This window comes from Ictalurus punctatus, chromosome 9, assembly GCF_001660625.3.
Source record: "Ictalurus punctatus breed USDA103 chromosome 9, Coco_2.0, whole genome shotgun sequence".
Lineage (NCBI taxonomy): Eukaryota > Metazoa > Chordata > Actinopteri > Siluriformes > Ictaluridae > Ictalurus > Ictalurus punctatus.
The window spans coordinates 2,652,579-2,666,258 of record NC_030424.2 but is presented as its reverse complement, the minus strand read 5'-3'; the positions used below and the strand labels follow the sequence as shown (position 1 = coordinate 2,666,258).

The 13,680-nt window shown below is 41.8% G+C and overlaps 1 protein-coding gene across 3 annotated transcripts in view; it reads right to left on the bottom strand.

The window, feature by feature from the left end:
* nrxn3a (neurexin 3a) overlaps positions 1–13,680 on the bottom strand; it is a 286,244-nt gene that overhangs the window by 32,747 nt on the left and 239,817 nt on the right. For all 3 annotated transcript variants that reach the window (XM_053682954.1, XM_053682955.1, XM_053682956.1), the window contains 2 exons: positions 7,510–7,599; positions 6,545–6,849 (listed from right to left, as the gene is read on the bottom strand). In XM_053682954.1, the coding sequence (XP_053538929.1) occupies positions 6,545–6,849; positions 7,510–7,599 (395 nt within the window). The remainder of the gene's footprint in view (positions 1–6,544; positions 6,850–7,509; positions 7,600–13,680) is intronic.

The window sequence follows — 13,680 nt, the reverse complement described above, 5'->3', positions numbered from 1 at the left end:
AAAAAACCAAAAAAAAAAACCCTCGTGAACGCGAGACGATAAGAACATGAGCAGTCCTTTTTGAACATCCATGCTTCGGCAGGTCACATTTTAGCCTAGCGAGCAGATAATAATAATAAGATAATAATAATAAGAAGAATAATAATAAGAAGAATTAAATAATGTTAAAAAAGACGGCATTTCTTTATTCTTTTTTAACGACGTTATGTTTTTAATTCTTGTAAAATGTTGGTCCTTAATATATTTAATTCCATTTTCCCAGCACTGGGCTTCAGTTATCGAACTCGTTTATAAATCAAATGAATTCCCAAAAAGTTTTAACGAAAGAAACGTAAACCTACTTTCTTGAGAAAAACCATCGTGTTTTGCTCCCGAGTTTATTACATTCGGGTCTAAGCAGACTCGGTAACACGAACCTCGATCGATCGGCTCCGGATCGCGTCACTCGCAGAAGTTGACGCAAAACCGGAATGTTCCGTCCCGCTTGGGTCGCTTATTTATTTCGGATACGCTCTCGTTTAATGGGCATTTTGCCAAACTTGATTCTTTTTGGAAAAAAATTTACGATCGAAGGAAGGCGATCTGAAACATCTCAACGGATTAAGACAAAACGAGGCTGTCCTATTCAATCAGGACAAAAGTACTGGCACCCTCGTAAAAGGACAAGGGGTTAGCGCGTGTCTATGGTTGTCGGCTCGCTGCATTACTGGGAGATTTACGAGGCGCTCTTTCACTCCGTCGTTTTTCGGCTCTCCGCGAGCGTCGCCGGTTAAGGAGTTTTATGGGCGGGACTAAACGTAAACCGGCCGTGCCGCAAACACGCCGGGTACGTTACGGCCGTTCGGCGTCCGCCGCCATGTGCATCCGAGTGAGGAGGACGTCGACGTCAGCAAAACGTTTCTAAATCTGCCGGGGGGGGGATTCCTTGCCCCGCAACCCCTCCCCCACCCCCCCAAAAAAAAAAACACCATTTACAAACACCTTCGTTACTCAAAGATTGAGAAATGAAAAGCTTACCTTTGTCTAACACGCAATAGTCAATCGAGCGTCCACATGATGGATTCTGCAGTCTACAAAAATTTTGGCACCCTGCATATGTATGTTAACTATACATACAGAAGTGGATGCTCTGACTGTTTGAAAGCCAGAACGTCATTATACTTGCTTTTGAGGCAGGCTTAAAAATATATTCCTGTTCTAAATCCTGAATATTTCCTTCAATAATTCCCTAAAAAAATAAGAAAAGCATCATTCCTAAAATTATTTCTTGCGCTTTTTTTTTTTGTCTCTGGGCTTCACATCAGAGCACTCGCTGGATCGGTGCAGCCGAACCCGTGTGTCTGTTTCTGTCTCTCTCTTCCTGCCCTTGATCTTAATTAAGCTAGATCCGTAGCAGGGTTGGCGCTTTTATTCCGATCTGATTCGGGGCTGAAAATGATATATAAATAGACCCTATCCCCTGATCTCTCTCTCTCTCTCTCTCTGTGTAATACACGTGATTGCAGTGCAACAATTAAATTACTTCCCCGACTGTAACCGACAGCTTGTTTACTGATCCTGTTTGCACAAATTAAGATGGGAATGCAAACACGACCAGCAGCGTATTGACCTACCAGGCTGCTACGTCTTAATGAGAATCCCTCTGCCAATTCCGCTGCAGCGGGGCCCGAGCCTCCCTTCATGCCGACAGGGAGAAAGAAAAAAGGGAGCGAGAAAAAAGAAAAGAAACCCACCCAAGCTGCTGAGACTGTACCGCACTGCGCACTCATAGGATCAACACTCATATCCCAGCGTCACATCAAAATAAACATGCATGTATTTTTCATGATGTTGAACGTAACTCTAAAGGGATAAAAAAAACAAGACGAAACAAAAAAAAAAAAAAACACAGTACACTAGTAATACTCGAATGTATGGCAGTTAAATGCTAATTATATCAGGTTTGATTTCATGTTCACTTTGAAATCAGACAGACAGAAATTCATGCTAAGCGGACTGCTAATGTTTATTTGTGTGGGAGGACGGCCCCAGAGGCGATAGTAAGTGCGTGCGTCCGTAAAATACGCGTGCACGCCGACTCACCGCATTAACTGTAAGAAAGCCCGCCCACTTTTACACACCACGACACCGTATTAGTCATGGAGATAACCAACAGGCTGAAAGATTAACAATCGGCCTTGTTTGTTTTTTCTTCCTGCATCTCTATCCCCATCACGCCATGGCTCCAGGCAGCACTTTTCACTTTTGCATGTCCACCAGATTTGCATGTTGTTTGACTGTTGCGATCTGACTGGAATGCGGCGTGACGCTTGACTGAGCACCTACGGTTTAGCTCAAGCATTAGACACGGTCGAGTTCAGAGCTGACGCGAGAGGAACACTTCCATAGACCTTCCCCATGGCTTGTTTACAAAGAAGGATTTCTTTTTCATTATTATTATTATTATTATTATTATTATTATTTTAAAAGCTGTATTACCCGAGTTTAGAACGCAACATTCCGTGTCATGCTCTTATCGAAAAATAATCAATAACTGGTGTGATGAAGCTACTGTTACCATACCGAGGCAGATTATTTTCCTATAACGGCACGTCCTGAACTGTTTTACCTTAAAACGTTTTATTCACGCGAGTTCCTGTTATCGCTTTAACTTATAGCAGCTATAAACCGATTCTGATCGGTCAAAAAGTGTTGATTCATTTATCGACTAGTGCTAATACGTTACCGTTTCTATAGCAACAGCTCGTTCACCGGGACCTGTAGTCACGTCACTTTCACAGTATTAAGAATCAAGGGTATGTAAACTTTTGAACTGGTTCATTTGTGTGACTATATGTAAAGTATTCAGGGCAGGACTTAATAATAATAATTAAAAAAAAAAAAAAAAAAACTACATGCAATTTTAATGATCCCTCTTTTTAAAAAAAAATTCTTCACATTTTGCAGATTCTACAAGGGGTGTGTAAATTTATGAGCACAACTGTAAACACGTTAAAAAAAAAAAAAAAAGCGTATCGTTAACATTGTGACGTTTTGTGTATAAGGAGAAGTTTATTTAACATTTATGAAAGGAGACTCCAGTGTCGGTGTGTAGTGAACTTTTTCCTGAGATCTTCAGGACAGAGGGGTTTACGCTTTAAGGTTTCTCATAACATGAACATGACACTCTGCGGAATTTTATTATTATTTTTTTGGCTATTAACTTCGAGAGAGAGACTAAAGAGAGGTTCAAATGTGTTTGTCCCATCCGCAGGGTCGTAAACCCGCCGAAAGCTCCCGATCCCTGTACACGCTTCACAGTCCAGTGACAGTAAAGTTATCCTGAGGTTTAAAAAAAAAAAAAAAAAAAAAAGTGCTCGACAAAGCAAACTGCGCAGTAATGACAACACATTTAATTGGCGATGTCTTCAGGATTAAGTGAAAGCACTTGGAGAAAGTAATTACGCAGCCGTTTCCAGGTAAAGGAGCTAATCAACATTCTAATTAAACACAAATACAATGGATCTAAAATGGCCACGGAGCATAAAAATGAGCAATTAAGAGTTCTGCTTTTGTTTTGGTTTTTTTTTCTCCAGAAAGTGCGGGCAGCAGAGCTGAGATTTCCCGTTTCTGACCAGTCAGGGCCTGTAGACATATAAACTTCGTCCCTTCCAGACCATGTGACACGCACACATCAGAGATAGATGGCTTTAATATCAACACAGCCAGCTCCATTTGTCCCACGATGGTTATGAAAAGCTCTGTCTCATCACATTTGAGCAGAGAGTGCTGCATTATACTGCTCTATAAGGCCCTATACTGTTCTATACGGCATTGAAATGCTCTATACGGCATTATACTCTTCTATACGGCATTATACTCTTCTATACGGCATTATACTCTTCTATACTGCATTGAACTGCTCTATACGGCATTATACTCTTCTATACTGCTCTATAATGCTCTATACTGTTCTATACGGCATTGAACTGCTCTATACGGCATTATACTCTTCTATACTGCTCTATAATGCCCTATACTGTTCTATACGGCATTGAAATGCTCTATACGGCATTATACTGTTCTATACGGCATTATACTGTTCTATACTGCATTGAACTGCTCTATACGGCATTATACTCTTCTATACTGCTCTATAAGGCCCTATACTGCTCTATACTGCATTGAACTGCTCTATACTTCATTGAACTGCTCTATACTGCATTACCTTGCTCTATACTTGCTCTATACATTGAACTGCTCTATACTGCATTATACTGTTCTATAATGCTCTATACTGTTCTATACAGCATTGAACTGCTCTATACTGCATTATACTGTTCTATAATGCTCTATATTGTTCTGTACTGCATTGAACTGCTCTATACTGCATTGAACTGCTCTATACTGCATTATCTTCCTCTATACTACATTATACTGTTCTATAATGCTCTATACTGTTCTATACAGAATTGAACTGCTCTATACTGCATTGAACTGCTCTATACTGCATTGAACTGCTCTATACTGCATTATACTGCTCTATACTGCATCGAACTGCTCTATCCTGCATTATACTGGTCTATACTGCATTATACTGCATTGAACTGCTCTATACTGCATTGAACTGCTCTATACTGCATTGAACTGCTCTATCCTGCATTGAACTGCTCTATACTGCATTATACTGCTCTATACTGCATCGAACTGCTCTATCCTGCATTATACTGCTCTATACTGCATTGAACTGCTCTATCCTGCATTATACTGCTCTATACTGCATTGAACTGCTCTATCCTGCATTATACTGTTCCATTCTTCTTTGTATCGCTTTATACTGCTCTACTCTATACTGCTTTGTATTGCTCTATACTGCTTTACCCTGCTCTATACTGCTTTACCCTGCTTTATGCTTCTCTGTTCTGCTCTATATTGCTCTACACTGTGCTATACAACTCCATACATCTTTATACAACTCTATATCGCTTCATATTTGTACTGCTTCATATTTGTACTTGGCCATATACTTCTTTATGCTGCTCTATACTGTTTTATACTTACCGTATATTGCTTTGATGTTGCTCTACACTGCATTATGCTGCTTTATACTTTTTATTACTGTTATATACTGCTTTATAATACTCTATACTGCTTTATAATGATTTATAGTGTGTTATGCTTATACTGCTTTATAGTGCTCTGTTCGGCTTTACATTGCTCTCTACTGATTTACAGTGCTCTCTACTGCCTTTTACCGCCTATGAAGCTTTACAAGACCGGGTGAAAGCTTTACACATGCATGTGAATGACACGCCGTTGTCTGTTCATACGATTTTCATATATCCACCCACACAATTATATGCCGCTCTGCTGCTAAAGTGGAGGCAGCTCACAAAGTTCCTAACCTTCCCAAAACAATCCGGCGGACACCTGGATGGTTTGACAACCACAGCTGAGGTATTTGCATGCTGCTTGACAATCATTCATGCACACCTGCCTATGTGACGGCCTGCAAAAACAACCGATTTGCATATTCAACCCCCCCCCGCCTTGTTTTTGTAACGAATTCATCCCAAATGGTCTCGTTGTAATGCGTGATCACTGGTGCATGGGGCTACACTGCATGCCTGCGCACAAAAAAAAAAACAAAAAAAAAAACAAAGGACTCTTAGATAAGTACAACACAGCATTTGTAGCGTAAAATTAAACAGATCCAAGCAATGCGTGACATAAAAAGGTACAATTTTTCATTTTAATGGAGGAGAGAGAGAGACCGGATGGCGATGGCGCTTTAACCTGGACGTTTAAACATCATTTAAAAACAAAAATCAATCAGGTCTGGGTATAGGGTTATACACTCATCAATTTACTTCTTAAAATGCCATCCCATTTTATATATATATATATATATATATATATATATATATATATATATATATATATATATATATATATATATATATATATATATATATAATTAAAAAAATGAAACGGAGGTTGAGAAAAACGTAACGCATCATAACGTCGTTGCTGTTTACGTCTGTAGACTGCTGAATCCATCATGGTGGACAATCGATTGACGATTTCTAGCCGGTCGTGATCTAACCCAGAGGTTAAGATTTTAATTACCGATCTATTAGGAAATGTTTAAAAAGCAAGTGCCGCAACACAAATTAAAATAAAACTGGCCAACAAACATTAATTAGGACTAGACTCGGTTTAATCGGATCCTAATTAGAGTAACACACCCCTCGGAGAGGAGACGGGGAGCGCTCGGAGTGTGACCAGGAAACAAATCCGAACTAACTCTCTTCCATATTCAGAGTACGTGCTAAATGTAATCGACTTGTTTGAAGGAAGTATTTAATGTTGATTCAATTTGATTTCACTTTACCACGACCGCATCATAGATTCATTAGCCGGTCCACTGGGCAAGCGCTCGAGTCGCCCAGAAGCTAGTTAGCTAGTTAAATGAACGACTAGAGAGTAAGGGAAATGAACAAATTCATGGATATTATCTTCTAGCGAAGATACGCGTGTCATACGTGTGTGTGTGCAGCAGTACCGATATTGTAGGTGGCGAGCGGTGTTTTCTCGTGGTGGTGGTGGACATGGTGGTGGTGGTCTCGATGAAGGTGGTGGACATCTCCGGGGGCATGGCCGTGGTGCGGGCCGATCCGGCAGCGGGAACGTCGCCCACAAGCCGCACGCTGCCGTTGATCCGGATGTTCGGGTTGCCCTGAGCGGCCATGTTGAGCACCTTCAGCCCGTTGTAGTACAGGCCCGAGAGCTGGCCCTGAAACGGCCTCCTGCGGTCCGCGCCACCGATCGTGATGGTGGCCTGTGTGTTGAAGATCGTTAACTGGCGCCCTGAGACGAGAGCAAGGGGATATCCGGATGGGTTTATTACAACAAAAAAAAAAAAAAAAGAAGAAAGAAAAGAAATAAACAAACAGGAAGCAGGTCAAAAAAAAATAAAAATCCGAGCTCAACACAGCAGCAGAGATTAAAGAATAACGACCCTTTTAAATTAGGGCACCTTACACAATGTCAAACGAGGAAAACCGTTAAATAAATAAATAAATAAATAAATAAATAAATAAATAAATAAATGGAAAGGTCAGGCTATAAACTGGGGAATTAGGCAGCCTGGAAGTGAAGAAATGACTCTAATTGGCTAAATGATTATATACATTATGAAACATTTCACCAAATAATAATAATAATAATAATAATAAGTTGCGGCGTAAATAAAAACGTGATGAGATGATTCTAAAAATCATAATGATGATGAATCAATTTATGATGTACTTATAACGATTTTATCATTGATTTTATGGAAAATTTACTATTTGGCTATTTACTACTCACTGTGCATGCAATCTTTTGAATCAGAGAGAGAGAGAGAGAGAGAGAGAGAGAGAGAGAGAGAGAGAGAGAGAGAGAGGAGATAAGAGGAGAGACAGAGAGAGAAGGAAAGAAAGAAGATTATTAATGGCAAGGTGAAGGTTAAAGAATGGTGCCGGTTACCTTTCTCTTGCAGCCACTCCTCTACAGGCCGGGCATATTTGAACGGGATTTTCTTATTTGCCATTTGCAATCGCTCATTATCGTTGTTGCCTTTAAAGTTTAAAAGAGAGCTGTAACACTCGATCATGGCAAGTCAGAGATTTAAAAAGACTTTTAAAACACGTTTAGAAGGATTTAGACAAATAAATTTATGCTCGATTTGAACGCTGGCCTTCATTTTTTTTTTTTTTTTTTTTCTCCGTGAGAGAGAAACGGACTGGAACAAGAGGCTCGTTATCGTCTCCTGCCGAACATCAGTCATTATCAAAAAGTGCCTCTCGGAGATCCGTGCTGAATAGATGCATAATGAACAGCGGCAGGCGCAGACTCTCGGGCCGAGAGCAGACGATTAGATGCTTGAAGTCTGCTTTTTATCATCCAGACGATAACATACAGACGGCGAATTTTTTTTTTTTTAGTTTTTAATTCAAAAAATAAATAAATAAATAAAAATAAAAAGATCACTTTTAATTATAAAGCACGGTTAAACAACTACAGCGCGGTTACATCAAATTATCGGACATCTGCAGAAGGAACAGCAACTGCTTTTTAATTTGTTATTATTATAATTTTTTTTAAAAACAATTTAAAAGCATGTGACAGAATTGTCGTGAATTCAAAATAAATAAATAAATACATAAATAAAGAAATAAACGACATTTCCTATCAAACACTTGCTAAAGCGCTGATAAATGATCTCATTTCTCATAAATTCCAAGTGCAAATTTTTGTTTAAGCAAAAAAAAAAAAAAAAAATTTAATTAATTTAGTAGAACATTTCCACTAAAGCATTTGCGAAAGTGCTAACAGCGATGTGACATTTTTTTAAACGAACATGAAAAACATTGTGAGAAACCGCACTCCCGGGTTTTCGACGTGCCCGTGTGTGCTTATTAAATAAAACGTGATAATGAGATAAAAATACAGCTTGCCTAACTTTGTTTTTCAGTATGAGGTGTAGATAGATCATGATTGGTACGATTTAGCACCCTGCTAATTCTCATTCTTTTTTATTTATTTATTTATTTTTTTTTAAGTGTGAGGCAAAGAGAACGAGAATGCATTATTTGCCCGGGCGTTATGATCGGTAACCCCGCCCCCGGGCCATCTCGACCTGTCGAGGACACACCCCTCAATCGTTTGTTAACGTTAGGATGATCATTTTAACCCGAGCACGGGTTTCACACCGGGAAAACACATCCTATAACATGATCCGTAGTTGATTTGCTGTGAAGGCGTCGGAAAGGTTACACGGAGCTGGACCCGTGTGTAAATGTTCCTGGCGACATGGAACCCTGCGTGCGGGTGGAGGGGAACGGGGGCAGGAGGGCACGCGCGAGGCGCTCCGGGCGATCGCGAGGGGAGGGGCAGGCGCCGGCGCCGGTCGGGTCTTTAGTGAACAGATTGCGCGGTTTGTCTCGGGAAGGGACGGTAATAAGAATTAATGGAGCAGGTGTGGAGAGCGAGGGCGGGTCGGCGCGGAGAGGGGAAAGGTGGGGCAGAGAGAGCAGATGGAGAGAGCGGCCGGGTCACTCATCACCATTACAATGAGGGGACGCAGCGTGAAGGTGCCATGACCCCTCTCTTCTTTACCTTCTTTTTTTTTTCTTTTCTTTCTCTCTCTGCCTCTCTCCACACACACGGGCACGGGCATGACCTCCCTCCGAAAGATGACGGAATTGAATAAAAAACAAAAATGCAAACTTGCATAAGAGGGAAAGGACGTTCACGATAAAGATTCGGTAAATACAAACAGCGCTGTTGCTCAACACGATGGTACTGAGTGCCTCTCGCTCTCTGAACACGATGGTACCGAGTACCTCTCTCTGTCTCTCTCTTTCTCTCTCAACACAATATCACCGAGTACCTCTCTCTCTGTCTCTCTCTCTCTCAACATGATGTTACCGAGTACCTCTCTCTCTATCTCTCTCTTTCTCTCACAACACAATATCACCGAGTACCTCTCTCTCTGTCTCTCTCTCTCTCAACATGATGTTACCGAGTACCTCTCTCTCTGTCTCTCTCTTTCTCTCTCAACACAATATCACCGAGTACCTCTCTCTCTGTCTCTCTCTTTCTCTCTCAACACAATATCACCGAGTACCTCTCTCTGTCTCTCTCTCTCTCTCAACACGATGTTACCGAGTACCTCTCTCTCTGTCTCTCTCTCAACACAATATCACCGAGTACCTCTCTCTATCTCTCTCTTTCTCTCTCAACACAATATCACTGAGTACCTCTCTCTCTGTCTCTCTCTCTCTCAACACGATGTTACCGAGTACCTCTCTCTCTGTCTCTCTCTTTCTCTCTCAACACAATATCACCGAGTACCTCTCTCTCTGTCTCTCTCTTTCTCTCTCAACACAATATCACCGAGTACCTCTCTCTGTCTCTCTCTCTCTGTCTCAACACAATATTACCGAGTACCTCTCTCTGTCTCTCTCTCTCTCTCAACACGATGTTACCGAGTACCTCTCTCTCTGTCTCTCTCTCAACACAATATCACCGAGTACCTCTCTCTGTCTCTCTCTCTCTGTCTCAACACAATATTACCGAGTACCTCTCTCTCTGTCTTTCTCTCTCAACACAATATCACCGAGTACCTCTCTCTCTGTCTTTCTCTCTCTCTGTCTCTCTCTCTCTCTCAACACGATGTTACCGAGTACCTCTCTCTCTGTCTCTCTCTCTCTCTCAACACAATATCACCGAGTACCTCTCTCTGTCTCTCTCTTTCTCTCTCAACACAATATTACCGAGTACCTCTCTCTCTGTCTCTCTCTTTCTCTCTCAACACAATATCACCGAGTACCTCTCTCTCTGTCTCTCTCTTTCTCTCTCAACACAATATCACCGAGTACCTCTCTCTGTCTCTCTCTCTCTCTCAACACGATGTTACCGAGTACCTCTCTCTCTGTCTCTCTCTCAACACAATATCACCGAGTACCTCTCTCTGTCTCTCTCTCTCAACACAATATTACCGAGTACCTCTCTCTCTGTCTTTCTCTCTCAACACAATATCACCGAGTACCTCTCTCTCTGTCTCTCTCTCTCTCTGTCTCTCTCTCTCTCTCAACACGATGTTACCGAGTACCTCTCTCTCTGTCTCTCTCTCTCTCTCAACACAATATCACCGAGTACCTCTCTCTGTCTCTCTCTTTCTCTCTCAACACAATATCACCGAGTACCTCTCTCTGTCTCTCTCTCTCTGTCTCAACACAATATTACCGAGTACCTCTCTCTCTGTCTTTCTCTCTCAACACAATATCACCGAGTACCTCTCTCTCTGTCTTTCTCTCTCTCTGTCTTTCTCTCTCTCTCTCAACACGATGTTACCGAGTACCTCTCTCTCTGTCTTTCTCTCTCTCTCTCTACACAATGGTACCGAGTGCCTCCCTCTCTCTGTCTCTCTCTCTCTCTCTACACGATGGTACCGAGTGCCTCCCTCTCTCTGTCTTTCTCTCTCTCTACACGATGGTACCGAGTGCCTCCCTCTCTCTGTCTTCCTCTCTCTGTCTTTCTCTCTCTCTACACGATGTTACAGAGCGCCTCTCTCTCTCTCTCTCTCTCTCTCTCTCTCTCTCTCTCTCTCTCCACGATGTTACAGGCCTGCTAGAAACTCGTTTGTTTGGTGTTCATTTCTGTCGTCATTATTCACGGCCAGTCCTCGCGAGCGTGCTCCTCGTGTGATCCGGAAAATCACGGGCCTAAAAATAACACCTCCCCTGGACACCTGCTTCCGACCTGCACCTGCTTCTTCATGCCTTCCCGAGGGTCTCGGACCCGGACCGCGCCTCCTCTCGGCGCCTACCGCGCCTGGCCCGCATCATCTATAATGCTGAAGTTAGCATAATAACAAATGGACGAGCTACGTCCGTATCTAGGCCGTGAAGTTCCACGCAGGTAGACCTTCCAAAAAAAAACCAACACTTTTACATTTCCACATCATCGCTGAACGGATGGGAAGTTCCCGACGACTTCGACAACTTCACGACCATGACGCCGAGGGATATCCCGAGGATATGAGCGAGTCCGAAATCGCAACAGCTCTGTGAAGTGTTAACGCGGACACGGGAACTCGTAAAGAGGCGCTGAGAAATCCCGAACATTTATTCCAGTGCCTAATGAATAACACAGAAATGTTCTAAACAGGAGATTTGAGGGTTTTCTAGCAATTAACGGCGTATCCTAGCGCGCATTATTCCTCCTGTAGTACATCGTCGTGTCGCTATTTGTGTTGCGCGCACCTCGTAATTACCGAAAATACTTTCCCACATGGTTCGCAGGTAGAGCAAACAGGAACTCTCCGTTCACACCTTTCCTGATTTTCGGTTCCTCGTCACTCGACACGTTTCCAAACCACACACTATTCCCCTATCGTTCCTGACCCCCGCCATGCCGTTTCCTGTTTGTTCTCATTGTGGATTTACCTGGTTTGTGCCTGGACTCCTGAGGATCCTCCGTCTCGCACAATAAGCCCGGGAGCGCTCGTCTCGGCCTCCCTGGCGGGTTCGTTTCATTTCAGGATTAGACCAGAGGTGGATATTGAAAGCTTATCTCCCCCCCCCCAACTCACTGAAAGATTTCTTTTAAGGTCAAGAGATTTTCGTATTTGATATCGGTAATTGTATCTGGCGTGTCCGATACAAAGCAAAGCGTGGTTCACATTTAAGGAACTCGCCGTCTTAAATCTGCCGGAAATAACGTAAGTCGGGTCACTCGAGGTGCGCTTTTCTCTCGCGCGGCTTTCCCCCGAGACGCACGCCGTCCTGCGGCCGAGACGTAAAAGCCCCGGGGATTACTCGTCATCTCTGCGAGAGGGCCGGAAGACTCTGCAGCGCTCCATCTGATTACACACGACGTGAGGTCGACGCTTTGTGTACGCCGTGTACCCAGATGCTTACATGATAAGCGTGATTCTTTTTCTCTCTTTCTTTAAGATCGAAAGGGCTTTGAGATACGCGAAGCTCGGTGCACTGACCTGAGGTAAAAAATAAATAAATCAAATAAAATGTCCTTTAACAGATCACTTGTGTCCAGAACCTACAGCGCTGAAACTCTTCCGCCGTACACTTCAGTGGAAACGCTCATGAACTCGTCCGCCATTATTCTCTAAACTTTCAAAAATAAACACAGAAATAAATAATAAATAAATAAACAAACGCACGCTTTGGTGGCTTTGTATCTTTAGACGTGCTCATGCAGAAACCGGACACAACAATCTGAATATCCGCTCCTGCTAACTCCGCTACAGCTCAGTGTGCACGCAAGCTTCACCGCTTCCAATCGTCTTCCTTCCTTTCTTATCCAGTTCTTTTATTTTCCTCTCCATTTCGTTCTTTCTTTTTTGTTCGTTTGTTTCTGACTTTATACATTTCTCCATTTGTTTCTTTGGCTCTTTCTTTCTTTCTCCATCTCTTTCTTTCTTTCTCCATTTGTCTGTCTGTTTCTTTCTTTCTTTTTTGTTTGTTTGTTTGTTTCTGACTTTCTTAATTTCTCCATTTGTCTGTTTGGTTCTTTCTTTCTTTTTCTTTCTTTCTTTCTGACTTGCTCAATTTCTTTCTTTCTCCATTTTTGTTTATTTCTGACTTTCTTAATTTCTCCATTTGTTTGTTTGGATCTTTTCTTCCTTTCGTATCCAATTCTTTTATTTTCCTCTCCATTTCTTTCTTTCATTGTTTCTTTCTTGTTTGTTTCTGACATTCAAAATTTCTCCATTTGTTTCTTTGGCTCTTTCTTTCTCAATTTCTTTCTTTCTTTCTCCATTTGTCTGTTTGGTTCTTTCTTTCTTTCTGACTTTCTCAATTTCCTTCTTTCTCCATTTGTCTGTCTGTTTCTTTCTTTCTATTTTTTTTTTTTGGTTTGTATGTTCCTGACTTTCTTAATTTCTCCATTTATTTGTCTGTCTGTTTCTTTCGTTCTTTCCGATTTTTCCGACTTTCTCCATTTGTCTGTCTGTTTCTTTCTTTCTTTCTTTTTTGTTTGTTTGTTTCTGACTTTCTTAATTTCTCCATTTGTCTGTTTGGATCTTTCTTTCTTTTTCTTTCTTTCTTCCTGACTTGCTCTATTTCTGATTTTCTTAATTTCTCCATTTGTTTGTTTGGATCTTTTCTTCCTTTCTTATCCAGTCCTTTT